Below are 19,356 nucleotides of genomic sequence, written 5' to 3'. Positions count from 1 at the left end.
TGACTTCTTTATTATAAGTTGCATCTTGATAGAATATATTTATTTAGTATTTAAACTGTGAACACATTTTCATAAATATCAAATCACAAGTTTTTTTCCAAGTAAATGCACCATAACAACATTGCTGAAATTAATGACTCTAAGAGCTCATATTCTATAAACATGTGCAAGTATTAGATTATGCCTTTTCTTTTTGTGGTTGAATATGCTTTTTAGCAAATATGCGGAATTCCACATCATAAACTATCCAATGACGAAAACAGTCAGGTCAGCAATACTTTGAAAACGCTTAACAACAGTTGTTTATTAACTGATAAATAACAACAAAGCGAACATTTAATTTGATTCTATACTTTTTCCACAGTTTTTCCAGAGCTCTGCTTAATTAACAACAATTTTTATTTGCAAATTTTATGGCTCTGAATAAATAATGACAAGTAGGAAAATTAACTTTTTAAAAGTATTATTAACAAGAAACTTCCAAGTATGTTGTCAATACAGAACAATCTAACCTACTGTTATCACAAAAAGAAAGCACTTTATACACAGGCAACAATTACAAGCTGTATCTGTTTCAAAGTACAATAGTTCCTCCTACACAAGGTTTGTTTCTGCAGATGAATGTTTTTTTCAAGACACTTTAGAAATCCACATAAATAAATAAACCTTACATAAAACATCATGCGATTGAGGAAACAGAAATGTGATACACAACTTTATCACTTGATTAACTTCAACAAAAATGTGTTATATATCAATCAAATTGCCCACAAAAAGGGTTACATTTTTCTACTCATAGTTACAAGTGGTTAAAACACATCTGGACCAAACTCCAGCTCAGAGTTATTCCTTTCAGCTCATTGACACCAGCGAGACAATAAATAGTAAAACATAAATCCATAAGTATTTGGGAAACATAAAAATAACGATTTTTTCATAATTTTTACATGAAAAACTGTTCAATATATATATTCGCAAAAGTACCCACAATGCCTCAGTGAGGGGGTGGTTCCCGATCAGATGCTTTTGACGCTGGTATGTGTTTTACCATGTTACGCTTCGCAGCAGCCGGATTCAGCGACCCATCCCGTTCCCTCCCAGCCGATCCGGGCCGACCGGGAAGTGGCTGCGGGTTGTCTGCATCATACGAAGCCCCACTGCTGCTTCTACCGCCCATATTCAGTGCCAAATTATTTGAAAACTCTACGGCATTCTGCATGAGTCCACTCTGGCGCACGTTATGGTGCAACGCCTGACTATTCCACTCCCCTGGACTCTGGTACGGGTGCGTGTTCTGGCGGACGCGAGCCCCCGTTATAACACCTGCACCACTACCGGACGCCCCTTTACCATTCACTGGTCCAAGTGGGTTGCTGGCATTCTTGTGCTTTGTTCCTACTTTCTCTGTGACCACTCTGTGACCGACTGCAGTCTTTGCTGCAGTTCCATTGTCCAACACAGAACTATTCACCGCCTCAGGACTCGTACTTTTAGAACTCGCCATGGGTAAACTTTCTTTCTCCATGGCAGTAGCGCCCTCTGGTTGGGCGTTATCACTTTTATCCGATTCAGTCTCTGTATACTCCGATAGGGAACTGGAACATCCCAGTCCCAATCCTTGTAATTTATCTAGGTTATCTAGGAGCGAGGAGTCTGACAAAGTCAAGTGTTCAGTCAATGTTGAGAGGAGCAACTCCTGAACAAACAAGCTTCTTACAGAGCGCTCCTGCCTGACCTTGTCTTCGTCACCTTCGTCTATCACAGGCTCAGTAAACCTGCGGGAGAACACGATTCAAGATTATTAATGTTAAAACACCCAATAATAAAACTGGGCTAAATGCATGTGTATTAAGTGTTACTCCTCATTATCCTCTGCAGTCCACACAAGCTAATAAGGATTCACACATGTTAATAGGGGACGACACTTTCTGCTAAGACAGGATTTTTGCTTATAAAAGACTTAAAAACAAAATTCCATAAAAGCAGAGAGACTGCACAGGCTTATGTGGGCCGTAACTGTGTGCACATGCATTAAGCACCATTTTTCCAGAGCAATGCTTATATTAATGTAATTTGACCCAATAATAGAAAAAGGCAAATCAAACAGGCCAAATTAGCAAGTTTAGTAAAGCCAGCTTGTATTGAACTGCTAGAATGACTCAACACTTAACAATTTAACCCTTTCCCACATAAGAAGCAAAGTTGAAATGGTCTTTGCAACCAGCATAAAAGCAGAACAGCCTGTGAGTAACTCGCAGTCTGTTCAGGTTTTATGCTGCTTGCTGCTCATCAGTATATAAACTAAGGGTTGTAAATGAAGTCTTTAAAAATTGAATTTAGTAAGAAATGTTTCAGATTCGCTAATTTGCGTTGTAGTTATGATATTTGTGAGGAAACAGTAATACTGAACATTTACCATGCTCTAAAATATCCATTATATGCATCTTTTGACGATTTAAAAACCTGAAAATTATAAAGCGTTGCAGCGCCAAACAATAAAATAATTTGGAGAGTTCTGTTTTGTCCTTATATTTGTGGCACTACAAGCATTGCTTATATAAAGTATCAAATACATCACTTATTGTATGAGCACGGAGGCCAAGTGGTCTAAGCTTTAAACTTTTACTCCAGGGGTCAGTGGTTCTTGTTTTTTACTGGAGCTTTTTCGATTCAATGTTTTTACTACGGAAGCAAGAGGTTACAAAAATCATTAACTTGTTAACCTTTAGCCGTAACCGGTTAACAGAAACAGCTTAAGTAGTTTGTTCAAGTATACGTAAACAATGTGATACTGCTAGTACCTGTTCTCTATAGAAACGAAATTAATTTGAGATCGCTTGGTTTGATAACATGTCTGTTTCTTAATAAAATGTACTGTAACATTTATTTTAATAATTTTGTAAATGTTTGCTATTTATTGTATTTATTTTTACTGCGTAAAAGAATATTAGTAAAAAATTAAAGAATTACACAATGTTTATTTTCATATGTCATTAAATTATTTCTGGTTGGGCTGCTTAAATTACAATCGCGTCGCATAGCTCACAAATGGCGTGTTTCATGATTTATTCTGTTCAAATTGTATTATTTATGTTTATCTATTAAATAAGGTAATTTACTAACTTTCTTTAATAAAACTTGCCTCAGACGATAGCGGTGACATCATGGATGACGCAAATTGCTGACAATGATTTTAATTTTTGATAGAACAAATAAAACGTTAACTCGACAAGATTTTAACTGCCAATGCGATTCTTCATAAAACTGTTACTTATAAATACTTTCGCGAGCAATCAGTGATGCATATTTGTTAACAAAGCATCAACATAAGCCATCCAATGTCTCAACTGAATTTTATTGCGAGTTCGATACATGTGTTAATTGCGTCTTGGCTAATAACCCCCACATCCGGCAGTTCCCTAGTTAAATTTTCGCGAGTTAACCAAACAAAAGAGCCAATTATCAAAACGTACTCCCTGTTTGTTGCCACAAAGGTATTGATTTATTGCTCTATTGCCTTGTTTGTTGACACGTTATTTACTACTCATGTACTGTCGATGCTGCGGCATGTTATTCTTACTAGTCACCAGCACAAATTGGAAGTATGTCTCGCGCAAACAGCAAAATCGTACGAACTGAATTATGAAAAAGGGAAAAAATCATTCCAAGATAAAAGCGTACTAAAATTATTTTTTTTCAGGTTAAACTTTTCCCGAAAATGAAAACGGTTAACTGGTCATTTCGGTAGGTTAACCGGTAAACCTCTTGCATTCCTAGTTTTTACATTTATCAATATAAAGGATTTGAAGACAAACTTCCATATCTGTCAAAATCAGTGAAAAGGTCCCTTTAAGTTTGGAATCAAAATGTGACTTTTAGTGTTAACAAGAAAGATTTCACTACAGCCATATAAGAAAAATTGCCAGCCCCCTGGCGGCCATGTTTTTTAATGACAAAAAACATTCTCAAACTAGAGCTTTGTCACAGACGTGACGAATACCCGCACATGCCGCATTGAAACAGAATGTTTTGCATGTTGTCTTCACAAAAAAACAGCTGACACCATGCTCAATGTTTAAAACGCACTAAGTGACTCCATGACCTGGTTTTTGACCCTGTATGGCCCATGTTCGAACTTGACCTACACATTATCTAGATACAACTTCTGACAAAGTTCGGTGAAGATCAGATGAAAACTACTTGAATTAGAGAGCAGACACCATGCTGAATGTGTAAAACGTACTAAGTGACCCAGTGACCTAGTTTTTTACCCGGCATGACCCATATTCGAACTTGACCCAGACATCATCTAGATACAACTTCTGACCAAGTTTGGTGAAGATCGGATAAAAACTACTTGAATTAGAGTGTGGACACCATGCTCAATGTTTTAAACGCACTAAGTGACCCCGTGACCTAGTTTTTGACCTGCCATGACCCATGTTCGAACTTGGCCTAGACATCATCGAGATACAACTTGTGTCTATGTTTGGTGAAGATCGCATGAAAACTTGAATTAGAGAGCGGACATGGACCGACCGACAGACAGACAGACCGACTGACTGACAAGGTCACTCCTATATACCCCCCAAAACTTCGTTTAGTGGGGGAATAACTAGTTTTTGACCTCATTAAACAAAGTTTCGAAGTCCAGATTACATTGGGAAAAATGTTCTGAGCAAGTTTGATGAATATTGGACATTAAATGTGGCTTTTAGTACATAAACAAGGAAAAAGTTGCCGACAGAAAACAAACGATGAAAAGAAACAGCGATCATAAAAACTCACCATGAGCACCTTTTTGCTCAGGTGAGCTTACAAAAAGCATTAACAATTAACAAAAGTTTAGGACAAGAATATTGTGCTCAGTTGAACTTAAATTTTCATCTGTACCAATATATATTTCGAGTTTTAACTAAGTAATGAGTTCCAAATTTACTTAAAACTGCAATATAAGGCACATTACCTAGAAAGTAAGTATGAGGAGTTTGAACTAGAGTTGTTGTTGTTTCCAGCAGCAGTAGTTGCCCCTGACTCTGTACCAGCCACAACTCCAGCTGCTGTAGTCTTCAAGGGTTCTGCTCCCTGCCTCCGAGGCGTCCGCTCCAGTTGTTGTCTGAATATGGGGAGTCAATACAGTAAATCATAAAGCTTAACCCTTCACCACTAAGATACGTATTTTGATGTGTTTGTAGTCCCATATAAAGTTATATTTAATTAAAGACCATTTTCACTAGATTCAAGTTTTAAAGACTAAATTTTCAAACCTTAGATACTGATGAGCAGCAAACAGCATAAAACCTGAACAGACTGCGAGTTACTCGCAGGCTGTTCTGATTTGATGCTGTTTGCACATAGCCAATTTCCCTTTGACTCCGAGTGGGAAAGGGTAAAAATGTTGATTAACAATATTTTATCTTACAAATGTTTTGGGAAAATTTTATCTCTCTAAATGACAGGGGAAAACAAGAGCTGCGTTTGTGAAACACAATGCCCCCTAATGCACTTTGAAGCCAAACAGCAGCTATATCCCAAATAAAATATTTAAAAAAGTTACGGGCCTTGGCCAGCATCTGAATGCGTTTGGGAAAAAAATAGAGTTTGGGTGGAGTGCATTGTGGTATGTCAGGTAAGTGTTGTTATGTCAAAGTATGAATCAAATGTGATCATAAAAAAAGAAGTTATGGCAATTTAAGCAAAATGTTCAATTATCGAAGTATACATGTATAAGGGGCCATAATTCTGTCAAAATGCATGATAAAGTTGTCTGCTCTTGTTTATAGATTGGGATCATGTTGGTAAAGAAGTATGCAAACAAGGGAAAAAATTGTCACAAAACCAGGTTTTCATTGTGAAAAAAAATCTGATAAAGGGAGACAACTCAAACTGAACTTTTGAAATGAACAAAGAAAATTAACCCCCTTTGTAAGTTTGTTTTAAAATAAATCTATTTTTAGTCGTGGCGACCTTGACATTGGAGATATGCACATGAATTATTTTTTTTTGACCTTTGACCATGAAGGATGACCTTGACCTTTCACCACTAAAAATGTGCAGCTTCATAAGATACACATGCATGGCAAATATCAAGTTGCTATCTTCAATATTGCAAAAGTTATGAGCAACGTTAAAGTTTTCGGACGGACACACGGACGGACGGTCAAAACTTGTGTGCGTATGGAAAGGCGTTGTCCATATACACATGCATACCAAATATGAAGGTTATATCTCAAGGGACATTTATGGCCATTTTTGACCTTTGAACTCAAAGTGTGACCTTGACCTTGGAGATATCGACGTAATTATTTCGCGCGACACACCGTCCAATGATGGTGAACAAATGTGCCAAATGATTTTAAAATCTGACAATGAACGACATAGTTATGGCTTGGACAAGCTCATTTATGGCCATTTTTGACCTTTGAACTCAAAGTGTGACCTTGACCTTGGAGATATCGACGTAATTATTTCGCGCGACACACCGTCCAATGATGGTGAACAAATGTGCCAAATGATTTTAAAATCTGACAATGAACGACATAGTTATGGCCCGGACAAGCTTGTTCCGCCCGCCCGCCAGCCAGCCCGGTAGCCCGCCAGCCAGCCAGCCAGCCCGCCCGCATTCGCCAATCTAATAACCAGTTTTTTCCTTCGGAAAACCTGGTTAAATATGAAAGCAATATGTCAAAGGACAGAGAAAATATTTGAGGTGGTAGGCAAACTTTAACATAGATTTATCAATAATATGCATATTCTAAGTATAAAAGGGGCCATAATTCTGTCAAAATGCTTGATACAGTTGTCTGCTCTTGTTTATAGATTGAGGTCATGTTGGTAAAGAAGTATGCAAAAAATAAAAGCAATATGTCAAAGGACATAGCAAATATTTGGGGTAGTACGCAAACTTTAACATTTGCATACTAACGCTAACAAGAACGCCAGGTTGAGTAGGATAGCTCCACTATATATATTTCACAGAGCTCCAGATAAGGGACGTAATTTCGTAATGACAAATTATTTTCAAGTCCGTTACGTATTTATTTTAAAATCTTGTCGTACCATTAAGCATTACAAAATCAAGTTACAAATATTATTTTAACATCGGTTCGAATAGATTTTTATTGAGTTCTTTTCGCCTATTAAAGATCTTTTTGGTGCTTATGTAGAATGGTTATCAGGTTTGTTTAACAAAGCGCATTTTTTCCAATAAAGCGGAGTGTACAGTCTATCTGTCAAATAACAATGGCGGCGCCCAGACAGCGTCCTAAAAACATGCAAAGCATGCAAAAACACGCTTTTAACATATTGAACGCAAAGTGAGTCGAAGTTGAATGTTAAGAAAGACATTATAGAAAAGATCTTATACGATGTTGTATGTTCAGTTGCCGACACAGTCAGAAAAGCTAAAAAAAAACATTGAACGAGTGGAAGGGACAATTCCTGTGGCTAATCGTTGAAAATATTGAAGGGGAGACCCGTTTTAATTGTGAAATATGTAAAAAATCATCGAAGGCAAGCAATCTAAGCACAGTTTGGGCATATGAAGGTATTTGAAAAATAAAATTGTATAAAACTGAATAGACACTGTTGAACTCGTATAAATAAAGTTGTTAGTATGTTTATTTTGATTTTTTGCATGAAAATAACCATTATTATTTATTTTTTGGTCATTTAGAAAAGTTAAGAATTATTTTCCAAAACTTAGTAGTAACATTAAGAAAAATTTCAGAGTTAAGAATTCTTTTTGAAAATCTGGTAGTAACGTTAAGAATTTCACAAAACCTTATCTGGAGCTCTGATTTCATATATAATAGTCCAGCTAAAAACTTCCGGAAATCGGTTATAATGAAGAAAGTCCAAGACCCATAAATTTTCAAAAAATCAATAGACCGGAATGAAACTCACACTTCATCTGTAGGTCATATATAAAACTCAAGCAACAAATGTCAGGTCAATATCTAAAAATGTTACGGAAAAAAGTCAGGACAGTCCGACTGCTATATGCCACAATACCAGGGACATACAAACCATTCACAGAGATATTAATTTTCATGCTGATATGACAAGCAAAATTATCAAAACTTGTAACAACTTTGGAACACATTGTTGAAATCAAAGGCTAAGATATAAAAAAAATCCTGTTTTCAAAATTTATTATATCAAGAAATGTGTTTGTCAGAAACACTATGTCCCCTTCTGCGCCACTTTAAATTTAACCTTGACCTTTCACCACTCAAAATGTGCAGCTCCATGAGATACACATGCATGCCAAATATGAAGTTGCTATCTTCAATATAGCAAAAGTTATTGCAAATGTTAAAGTTGGCGCAAACAAATCAACAGACATATCGACCAACAGACAGGGCAAAAACAGTATGTCCCCCACTATAGTGGTGGGGGACATAAAAAGTGCCAGTTTCGCTATACCTGGTTGTCTGTAACTGCATCTCCAGCTGCTGTAGCTGTGAGGTAACACTCTGGGCTGCGGCCGCCCGACTGCGAACACTCGACAGCTGTGACAGTAGCTCTGCTATGGGGTCCATGGCTTCACGACCGCTGGGGGACAGACCCGCCAGAGTGCTGCCCGCAGCGCCGGAGAAGTGCATGGTCGTAGCTCGGCGGTTCCGAGCTCCACTCATACCGCGACCTGGGTGTGGTATGCGTCGGACATGTCGAATGCCAGTCGGTTCATCGTGAATGGAGTTAAGGGGTTAAGAATTGTAATTCACAATTTTGGGCCTGTATATAATAAATGATAAACAAAAGAGTTCTTTGTAGTAAGGGTCTTACCCAGGCCTTTTTGTGTGCTGCGTTGCCGATTTGAGACAAAGTTTTGGGACAGACACACACATACAATGACAGACACACATACATTGACAGCAATACCTGCACATGACTTTAATAACCATGTTCAAGGGCAAATAACTCTGAAATATGTGGATCCATAGGGGGAAAAATGTGTCTTGAACATCTACAATTCATGGAAATAAACCTATTTCAAGTTTCAAATCAATCTTTTCTACGTGGCAATCGATAATTCCACAATTGTAGAACATTTTATGCAGACAAACCTAGAGATCCTCAAACAAACTGACACAGTGACTCCGATGTACCACCTCTTGCAAGGTACACACAACAATAGAATGAGTGCTACCCATGAAAGGATATGAATTCTCGTGGAGCCCTATGTTCCAGGGACAGGTGTGCAGCAAAGTCATCCGTCATGTGGTTGGGGTCACCACCAGGTAACGACGCACAGATTGGACACACCTGCACAAAGAAAGGTGTTCTTTGTTACGACTCATGCAAATTTCCATAAATGAAGTAAGGATCACATGAAACACAACACTTACATCTTAAAATATATTAACCCACCAAATAACAAAAAAATCCCAATACAAAATAACAAGATACTGTTAATTGCAAAAATAAAGATTTCAAATAATATTTGTTTTATAATACTTATAGTGTTTTTCCCAGGAGGGCAAAGGAGCATTACTTTCAAAAATGGCATTTTAGCGCGCAGTTTAGGCAAAAAAGGGCAAAAACGTTCCGTGAATACCTGAATTAGGGAGAAACATGTACGGTAATCGCATCAGATGCATCAGTGGAAAAAAACAACAAAATATAAACAAGCACATTTAATCAATACAGGGCTTTATTTCCTTCTTTGGGACCCGCCGAAAATCGGCCCTTTCCCCTCAGATCTTTTTTCCCCTCAGCAGGTAAATTTTCCCCCAGACATCATTTTTTTCCCCTAAAAAAAAATAAAATAAAAATAAATTTTTTTTAATTTTTTTTTTTAACTTTAAATACATAACTTAACCTGATCCAGTGTAGAAAATATAACATATTGCATAATTAAATTATCTGTTGCCTTGATTTTGTTTTAAAAACAGCAAAATATGTTGAATTGATTATTTAAGACTTTCCTTATTTTCCCCCAAAATCCGGCGTTTCGCGTGATTTTTCCCCCCAAAATCCGACATTTTGCGCGACTTTTTCCCCCTCAAAAAAGGCCAGGCCCTTTCCCCAAAATCAGATAAAAACCCTGCATTAATGGTAATTGATGTATTTAATTTTAATACTTTGATTTATATTAATATATTTACCTTGCAATGTACATTTAAGTTCCATGCTGTTTCAATACACTGTACAGCACGACAAACATAATAAAGCAATATATGTGTATGAATCTGATTATACACAGATCCACTAACATATAAATGAAACCATGTTTGTCTAATCCCATTTTCTACCAATAATCTTGTCAGATGTTTAACATTGCAGGTAAACTGATTGCTAACAATATGCAAACACTTCCATGACATACATCCACTGAGTAGATTACAAATAAATATGTTGTTGCTATCTTAAACATTTTTATGCATCGTTGATTATCACAGACATTTCATTAATTCCTTCTAAATGTATGATTTCCATCGTTAATTCCATCGTTTACGACGTTATATGTCACAATTTAATTATGAATGGCCGCCATCTTGTTAAAATGATCCGCCTAATACGCGATCCGCGTTTTGTTTAATTAGTATACGTTTTTCATCAAAAGTCTCCGAAGTAACAGTCCACGATTTTATCATGGAGGAGTACACATCACCGACCGATAAGTGCGCTTGGTATAACATAGCCTCTGACATTATCGATTGATATTGACACAGGGTTATTCAAGCATGACTAATTCACAACCATGCGAATCTTCGCTGCCTTGGGGCCATAATCTGATACTAGTCGGCTTAGAAGTTTGATCAAGGGGAAATTAAGATGTTATCAATAACGGCGGAAAACAGCGGGTGCTCATGAAAGGGCAGGGCGGCAGCCTTTGGAAAGGGCAGCATGGCGCTAAATGGCTTTGAAAGGGGGGCAGCCTGGCGCTACAAAAAAGGGCATGGCATCGCCCCACCCTATAACGGCCTAGGAAAAACACTAACTTAATCAACCAAATATTAATCACATTAATCATCAACTCTTAATCCTGTGCAGCAAACTTTCTGCCATGCACAAAAATACACATCTTCATGCACTGATAGTCACAAGATATGATTAAAGCAATATATGTGTATGAATCTGATTATACACAGATCCACCGTTTACAAACTGCTTATAAACTTTAGACCATTCTTTGAGTGCTGGTTACCTATCATGAACTTCTGGGCCTTGCTCTGGGAAAATGGGATTTAATGAATGTGCTTTAAGCTTTGTCCCAGATTAGCCTGTGCAGTCTGAACAGGCTAATAAAGGACTTCACTGTCACCTTTAATTGTACTTTTTTTGTATTTTTCATTAAAAGGAAGTCTATTCTTGGAGAAAACCCTTTCTAGGCAGAAAGTGTTATCCCTGAGTTAGACCATAATTTAGACCCTGTGCAGACTACACAGGCTAATCTGGGACAACACTGTCTGCACATGCATTAAGCATGGTTTAATTTAAATAGATAGCAGATTAGTATTACCACTTCGGCGGTGGTGTCAGCGTGATCATTGGTGACATGTTCTTGCAACATAGCCTCTGTAAAACCCATCTTAGTACAGTATGGGCACGAAAATGCCTGCGGTTGCTCCGATGTTATAGCTTCACCTCCATAGAATATATCTGCAATTTACAAGAGGGAGAATAGGTAACTATAGACATTTATCCTTTACCGCTCATATACAAATTGTTCCCCTTTGTAGTACCCTAGGAAAACAAAATAAAATTAAAGACCTTCCTTACCAGATACTGCTGATAAGCAAACAGCATAGAACCTGAACAGACAGCAAGTTAAACGCAAGCTGTTCTTGTTTAATGACTGTTGAATAATGAATAAAGCCATTATCACTTTCCTCCTGAGCGGGAAATGGTTAGAACAGTCATATTCTGTCATAACAGTACCTACCAGTACACATTTATTGCACAAAGGGCCCATACATATATGGGACCTACCAAAGTATGGTCTGCCAGGTTTTTTTTTGGTCCGATTTTATAGCCGAAATTCGGCTATGTTCCCAATCCCAAAAAGTATACTTTTTTCCCAAAATGTGGCAAAAAATTCCCAATTTCCAAAAAAAAAAAAAAAAATTTTTTTTTTTTTTTTTTTTAGAAAGAAGTGTCTTATGCGTATTTTATCTCAATTTTAATTGAATTACATCTAACAAAGTTTTGTATGATTTTGTTCTTTTAATTTTTATGAAAATAAAGTGTTATAACAAATTTAGTATTTCCCTAATTAGTGGACTTTTCAAGTGGAAAAAAAGGCTAATGAATTAATTTTCCCAATTTCATGAAAATGCCGATAAAATTCCCAATTCCAAAGCCATGGGCTATCTTCCCAAAAAGTGGAAAAAAAAACCTGTCTGCAGTACTGTTCACATGTTGTTTAAAGGACATTTTTATTGGGACTCTTTATTAATGTAAAGCTTTATTTCATAATTGATACAAATGGATACACCTATCCATTTTTCATAATTTAGTCATTTTCAGGGTTACATTTTTCCAAAATGAAGTTTTACTATGCGAAATTCTCAAATGTCCGAGTGGCATTTTTCTTGGGAAAAGAGGCCATATTCCGTGTTTGCATAACACTGACTGTGGCACACAAGGGTACCGGTAATAGAAAATAGCACACGCTATCAAGATTTTCAGTTTCATGTAGTCTGGCTCGTAACATTTTCTTGGTCTTCCATTTTGGCTTGCTTGGTCAAACTGCAAATGTTTACTACTGGGGTACCTACCAAAGTCTGATCGTGTGATAATACACTGGACTGGGTGGTCATTGGTGTGTCTGGTTGAGGTGGCCCCTGCCTCATAACATGTTGCACACAGGTCGTAGTCATAACACACCAGGCATTTGTAGCGCTTACCGCGAAAATTGCTTTTCAAACAGGAATCACAACTAACGCCTGAAAGTAAGAACAAGAAAACCTATCTTACTATGTTATTGTCCTACATTTAGGGAAAGATCTAGTATCACAAAAGGAAATGTAAGATTATCTGATCCTTGTTGCTGCAACATCTGATTGTTCACTGCAATTTTTTTTTTAATTAACAGGGATGCTCATTTCAACAGTTTGTTTCTGTAAGTTCTATTATACAAATTTGACAAGTGCTTGCGAAATATGAAACAATTGTCAATATTTGAATAATGCCTTCATCAATCTGCTGTTGTGTACTAATAATGGCATCCACCAGATGGCATGTGCGAGATAATAGGACTGTGTCTATTATTGTAACATTGTTTAAAAAATGCTAACAACCTATAAAATCATGCATAATAATGTATGTCAGCTTTATGTGAATATAGGCTTACAAAAGCATATGAGGTAAGTTGTTTCATAACTAAATCCAGGTTGGTCCAGAAAATTGTGCATTTATTGCACATTACACTCACAATTTCAAATTTGCAATCCTTGGATTTTTATGTCAGCCCTTTACAAACTGTGCAAGCTATCATAAAATCTTTAATAAGTTCAATATAAATGTTCTTAAAAAAAAACCAACGCTGCTCAAAACAAGACAATGGAAATGTCAGCTGCCTGAAATACACAAAAAGCAATTCCAGACACAACAATAATTAACAAAGTGCAAATAAAAATAAACAGCTATAACAAAACATGCTATGCTATAATAAATAATTATGATTAAATACATTATAAACATGAAGATTATGTAAACAGTATGGTATAATGGTAAATACTTCATGTTTATTTGTCTGTTACAGATCCATTTCTTATTTTGCTCCATTATCAGGGTTGGATGATGCATTTTATTGATTGTACACTGCTTGTTTGTTAACGCTGCATTTAGTTCTTCTTGAATGCTTTGAGCTTTAAAAACTATACTCTAACCCGGTTAAATCGCGGGTCAGGTTAACTCGCGGTATTTCATTAGCGTCCTATGGGATTTGTTTAAAAACAAAAATGTTTATTTCTCTGTTACAGATCAATTTCTGTGTTTCTTATTTTGCTCCATTATAAGGGTTTGATAATGTTACTGGTTGCACACTGCTGGTTTGCTTACTCTTCATTTAGTTCTTCTGGAATGCTTTGAGCTTTAAAAAGAACATACGCACAGCTGAAAGTTCTTCCTGGTAAAGGCAAAATGCATGCAAACACATTAGTGTCTCACACATGTCTATAAAATTGAGTTCAATCAACTGAATACATTGCAATAAACATGATATCTGATACCATGTACATGAATGTGCGTGTCTTTTATGGAGCTTTATAATTTGTTTGTGTTTATTTATGCAAGACAAGTAATGTGGCATAAAACTGATGTAATTGGAATCAAGGCAGCAAGTTTACATGAAGAAAGAGATGTGTTTGTCAGAAACACAATGCCTCTTTCTGCTCGCCTTTGAAGCCATATATTTGACCTTTGACCTTGAAGGATGACCTTGATCTTTCACCACTCAAAATGTGCAGCTCCATGAGATACACATGCATGTGAAATATCAAGATGCTATCTTCAATATTGCAAAAGTTATGACCAATGTTTAAGTTTCAGACGGACTGACAGACTGACGGACAGTTCAAAAACTATATGCCACCCTTCAAGGGTAGTCTCATTTATAAGACACGCAAAGAATTTAGAGATACTTTTTATATGGGCTAAATTCTTTGGAACGTCTCATCGGTGAAGGACCTTTTTTGTGGTGGACACCAGAAAGTTTAAATTTTCATCAATATGCGTAAAATTGCAAATTAACATTACCAACTCATAATATCTTTGAACTGAAGTAAGAAAGGCATAAATTCTTCACTTAAACTTCCTGCTTAAATCGCAAAACAATCACTGACCTGTAGCCATGTCATGAAACTGATTTAAATATGAACCAATCAGAAGAAGGCATTACAGTGTAACGTGTACGCATAATTTTATTTAACATGAGCTTTTAACACCGACTTTTACCTAACTAGATCTAGTATGCTAATCTTTGTCGATTTAATAAGCATATGTTCAAAACAGATATGGTGCAGTTTCTATTCACTCTTCTAAGTTTCAGCAAGTTTTTAGGCATGTCTTTTCGCACCTCTGTCTGTGTTGTTTTGTACTTACATTCTACGTTACATAGGACGGTATACTGTACGATCTGTATCAATATTATTTATGTACAGTATATAAATAAAAGATGTAATTTATTTCAGAACTTTTTAATCGTCACTTTAGAAAAAAAAAACGATGCTAAATTAATCCAGAAAAGTATAACATGGGTTTACTATGTAACGCTCTGCACCACAACAGATGAACACAAACTGTATTTTACGCTGTTTATTCTCGAATATTTAAACCAGATGCTTAACATCAAGGTCGTGTTATCGATTTATATCTACACAGCGAGCGAATCAAGAGATATTGAAAAATTGAATAGTGGTTGGATTTAAATTGCTCAGGCGTGCAAAATTCAAAGTGTCATTACATAATTTTTACGGAACATTGTCAAGAAATGAATAATCTACACAGGTATGTAAATATTATTGCAATCCGTTGATATTAAGTCAGGGCTCACGCTGCTGCCAGACATTATCGCCAATGGCGATTATTTTATCCAGCTGGCTATTATTTCTTAGAATTGTCGATAAAAAAAGGCGATTATTTTATCCGCCTACATAAAAAAAATTACCTGTACAAGTTTTGCGGCGAGTGCGAAACAAGTGTAAATAAGGCCATCAAGCGAAAAATCGATAACGAGATTACCTTTGTACACACTCGACCCTGTGTACACGTCAATAAACTTCAGCAACATCGTGGCCTAGAGCGTTTTTCTCAATCAGTGTCCGACAGAAGTGATATATTTCGGAAACTTTCTTAATCTCCCTGTGCTTTACCAATTATCGCTGACTGTTAGATCTTCGTCATTTTTTGTGAATTATTATTAAATTGTCATAATTGAAAATCACTGCGAACATTGTCAGCTGGTTTTGTTTTTCACGCTGTTTTTTTCTGCAATTAGATTACCCTGAACATTGCTTGATGAAAAAATTATTTTATTGCCATCAACTAATTATCCCCAGGGCTTTCCTTTGACCCGAGCTCCCGGGTTTTGACGCTTGAAAATTACAGAATACCCTAGTTTGACTCTTGAGAAAATTACGTCATGCGTCACATTTGACCCGGGGGAAGGTACCGACTTGCGTCAAAGAGATCAAAAGTTATTAAGAGTAATCGATAATTGGCTTGGGGCGGAGTATCTTTTGGTAGACGCTAACCGTTATCGCCCGTTTCCAATCATTGAAGCACAAGTCCGCCCAGTAGGCGGAGTTTTGCCCATTGAAAAATCTAATAATGACCAATTAAAACACTGCTGGTTTGATGACGCCTGTATCAACGTTCCATTATTTATCTGAGCGTTTGTTATCAGCTGTTTGCAGAAACGACATGTATTCAACCCACCAAAACAGAATGGACTCACCGCGTCAGTTTTAATAATATCCAATATATAATTATAACATCCCTATCCACAATATTTTGAGAAATACTTCCACAATATGTCAGAATGTATTTCAAATGCTGAATACAGTGTACCCAACCCTGTTTAATTCCATGTTTGCTCCGTTCAAAGACGCTGGCATATGTACTGTCTACAAAGTAAATTTACACGCTTTGCATCAGAGTTGCTAATAATAACCAAAGAACTGGTATAACTGACCGTGTGGCAAAGTGACAAATTTGGATGCTGCATCTGCTAATTGATTACAACATAGGTGTAATAATTGACCATTTAAGACAGCATAGAAAATCGGCGTGTTTGTCGCACGTCCTCGGTAAAGATGGCACATGAAATAATTAAATCCGGATTTGAGCCGTCCAGGGTCGATTTTGAGATGATAGGAAATCCAATTAGTTAGTTTAAGGAGGTATTTTGATGGTAAACGGCTGGCACTGACATGAGAAGTAACTGACGAAACATCTTTTTGTTTTGTTTTAAAACATCTTCGCTACTTTCCCAAAACCGTACCATTCTACGAACGTTGCTATAGTCGTCCGCCAACTATAAATTATCTATTAGCAAAGTAAAGCACTGCAATATCATACTTAAAACAATATGTCAACTGAATTATATATTAATTGCGTATTTGCTAGGTTACTTATTACTGGCTTTCATTTTCTGCAGACAAACAAAACACATATTTTATTGCATTCGCAAACGACGCATCTCTACCCGTTTTCGGATACGGTATGGTTCGTCGATTTTAAGTTATTTCCAACGGTCTTTATAACATTTTTTATAGAATGACAAATACACATGCGGTGTTACGGATGGTCTGATTGATAAAATTTTTGCATTGTACTCGCAAGAAATTGCACATAGAAAGAATAAGAATAACAATAAGCAAGGGCTGGAGGGGCTTTGCCCTCTACTCCCTTTATCCTACGGTCTCTGAATCTCTGCTTAATTTTCCGTATTTCGAATTTGGGACAATTGACACCCCTGATATATATTACATGTATGTCACTACAAGTGCGAGTGTATTTTTCACAATGTTGGTTACAATGTATGTTTGCATTATCTCTTTTATTGACTGGAATATATTAAGAAATAAATGTTTAGATATTTGTAAATTTGTTGCTTTATATATATATATATCTCAGTAATTCGCTTTAAGTACAAAAGATCATTGACTCTCCTGCGTTATTATTATGACTCATACAAATTTGATTTTGACTCTTGAAAATTTGGTCCCAAGAGTCATTGACTCTTGAGATTGGAGGTCTAAGGAAAGCCCTGATCCCCGTAATTACCGCTATTTGTCGTCTGCTTCAACATTTCTTGATGTGTGATAATCTACTCGCAAAGTTAAAGCATTTAAGATGAGTATTGATTGAAAATGGAAAGAGACAAACATGATTTGATTTATATGTTAGTGGATCTGTGTATAATCAGATTCATATGCATATTCTGCTTTATTATGTTTGTCACGCTGTACAGTTTACTGAAATAGCATTGATCTGAGGATGTCAAGTGCAAGATATTAAAAGGTAAACAAATAAAATATTATATATGATTGTAAAGTCATGATAATATTTTCTAAGAAATGACACTGATATAATTCTTGTTTTAAAGTGATATTATGCTTGTTTTAAAGTATATATGTATATAACTGTAGCTTATGTCTGGTTTGTTAAGTCACACCCACAACCTTGGTTGTATTCTTTATTGTAAAGCCATGATAATATTTTATAAGAAAATGACACTTATATTATGCTTGTTTTTAAGTGAATATTATAACTTAAATCCAGTAGATATACATTAAATAAAACATAGATAAAATGAGATCATTGTTTTTTTCTTTTCGCCTTCAGTACCGTTTTGCGGAAAAGTCCGCGCCTGTTTTTGCTATTATTTTTTTAAGGAAAAAATGATGGCTATTATTTTCTGAAGGCCAGTGTGAGCCCTGTTAAGTGTCTTATAACGGGGCCTGAATGTTGCGCACAAAATCCTTGCGCAACAAAAAAGAAAAAGAAGGAAAACAGTCCACCATATTTTGAATGCCAGCCCGGTTGGACACTCCAAATATTACCAATATAAAAAGTAGCTTAATATTTGAGAGCGTCAATAAGTTGTACTACCTTCGGAGGCATAAAAAGCCATTATCAGTTGCAACCCCCAATGACCCAGAGGATCAATAGGTGGGAATTGAATTATTGCAAATATCTCTGCATAGATATTTAAATATGTTAAGTTAATACTAAAATAATACCAGAATAAAAACAACTGCAGGTGATTATTAACATGTATAAGTATTACAATTTAACAACTTATTTGTGTCAATCTCAAAAATCCAACTTTTGCTTTGATGACAGAGCCCATGAAAGTGAAAGTAAATTATGAAATGAGAACTGACTTCGCACTCTTTAAATGTTCTTAAAAGTAATTTAATTTCTAAATAAATGCTTGTGTTTAAGCTGTTGTGGGAGTTGTTTCGATTCAATGTTCATACACTTGTATTCCGTTTTATAACATGTTTAAGTCATAAACAAATCGAACTGCCATTTTGGCAAACCACCTTGAATTTCACTCACCATCATGACGTGACATTCTAACCAAAGAAGACACGGTTGATTATGGAAGACGCGATTCGGACAGATGGCTGATAAATATTAGCATTCGAATACAAATATAAAATCTGATATCGTAAATAAATGACGAGTTGTTATCGTTTTTCGTATGTGGTTACTTTTCTGGGTTCTGATGGAGGATATGACGTCACGTTTGAAATATCGTAATGAACGAGGCAACTAAGACTTTGATTATTTATTGAATATTTAATAAGCAAATAACAAAACATCAATGTATATTTTGAAATAAGTATTATTATTTAAGTTTTTACACTAAAAATAATTTTAGGAAAATGAATA

At 36.1% G+C, this 19,356-nt stretch overlaps 1 protein-coding gene across 2 annotated transcripts; it reads right to left on the bottom strand.

Annotated features, from left to right (window-relative positions):
* Positions 1 to 335: 335 nt before the first annotated feature.
* LOC127841784 (E3 ubiquitin-protein ligase KCMF1-like) lies at positions 336 to 19,235 on the bottom strand. Of its 2 annotated transcripts, none has more exons than XM_052370859.1 (7): positions 19,021 to 19,235; positions 12,729 to 12,896; positions 11,471 to 11,610; positions 9,170 to 9,270; positions 8,428 to 8,703; positions 4,967 to 5,116; positions 336 to 1,775 (listed from the first exon to the last, which is right to left on the bottom strand). In XM_052370859.1, the coding sequence occupies exons 1-7, from the start codon at positions 19,034 to 19,036 to the stop codon at positions 995 to 997; spliced, it is 1,632 nt and encodes a 543-aa protein (XP_052226819.1). In that variant the 5' UTR covers positions 19,037 to 19,235; the 3' UTR covers positions 336 to 994. The 2 variants fall into 2 exon arrangements, with proteins under 2 accessions (XP_052226819.1, XP_052226820.1); XM_052370860.1 differs by having other exon boundaries at positions 8,428 to 8,694.
* Positions 19,236 to 19,356: the final 121 nt, after the last annotated feature.

The sequence above is a fragment of the Dreissena polymorpha genome, chromosome 8 (genome assembly GCF_020536995.1).
Source record: "Dreissena polymorpha isolate Duluth1 chromosome 8, UMN_Dpol_1.0, whole genome shotgun sequence".
Taxonomy (NCBI): domain Eukaryota; kingdom Metazoa; phylum Mollusca; class Bivalvia; order Myida; family Dreissenidae; genus Dreissena; species Dreissena polymorpha.
The sequence above is the reverse complement of the archived record's forward strand: the minus strand, read 5'-3'. Positions and strand labels throughout refer to the sequence as shown.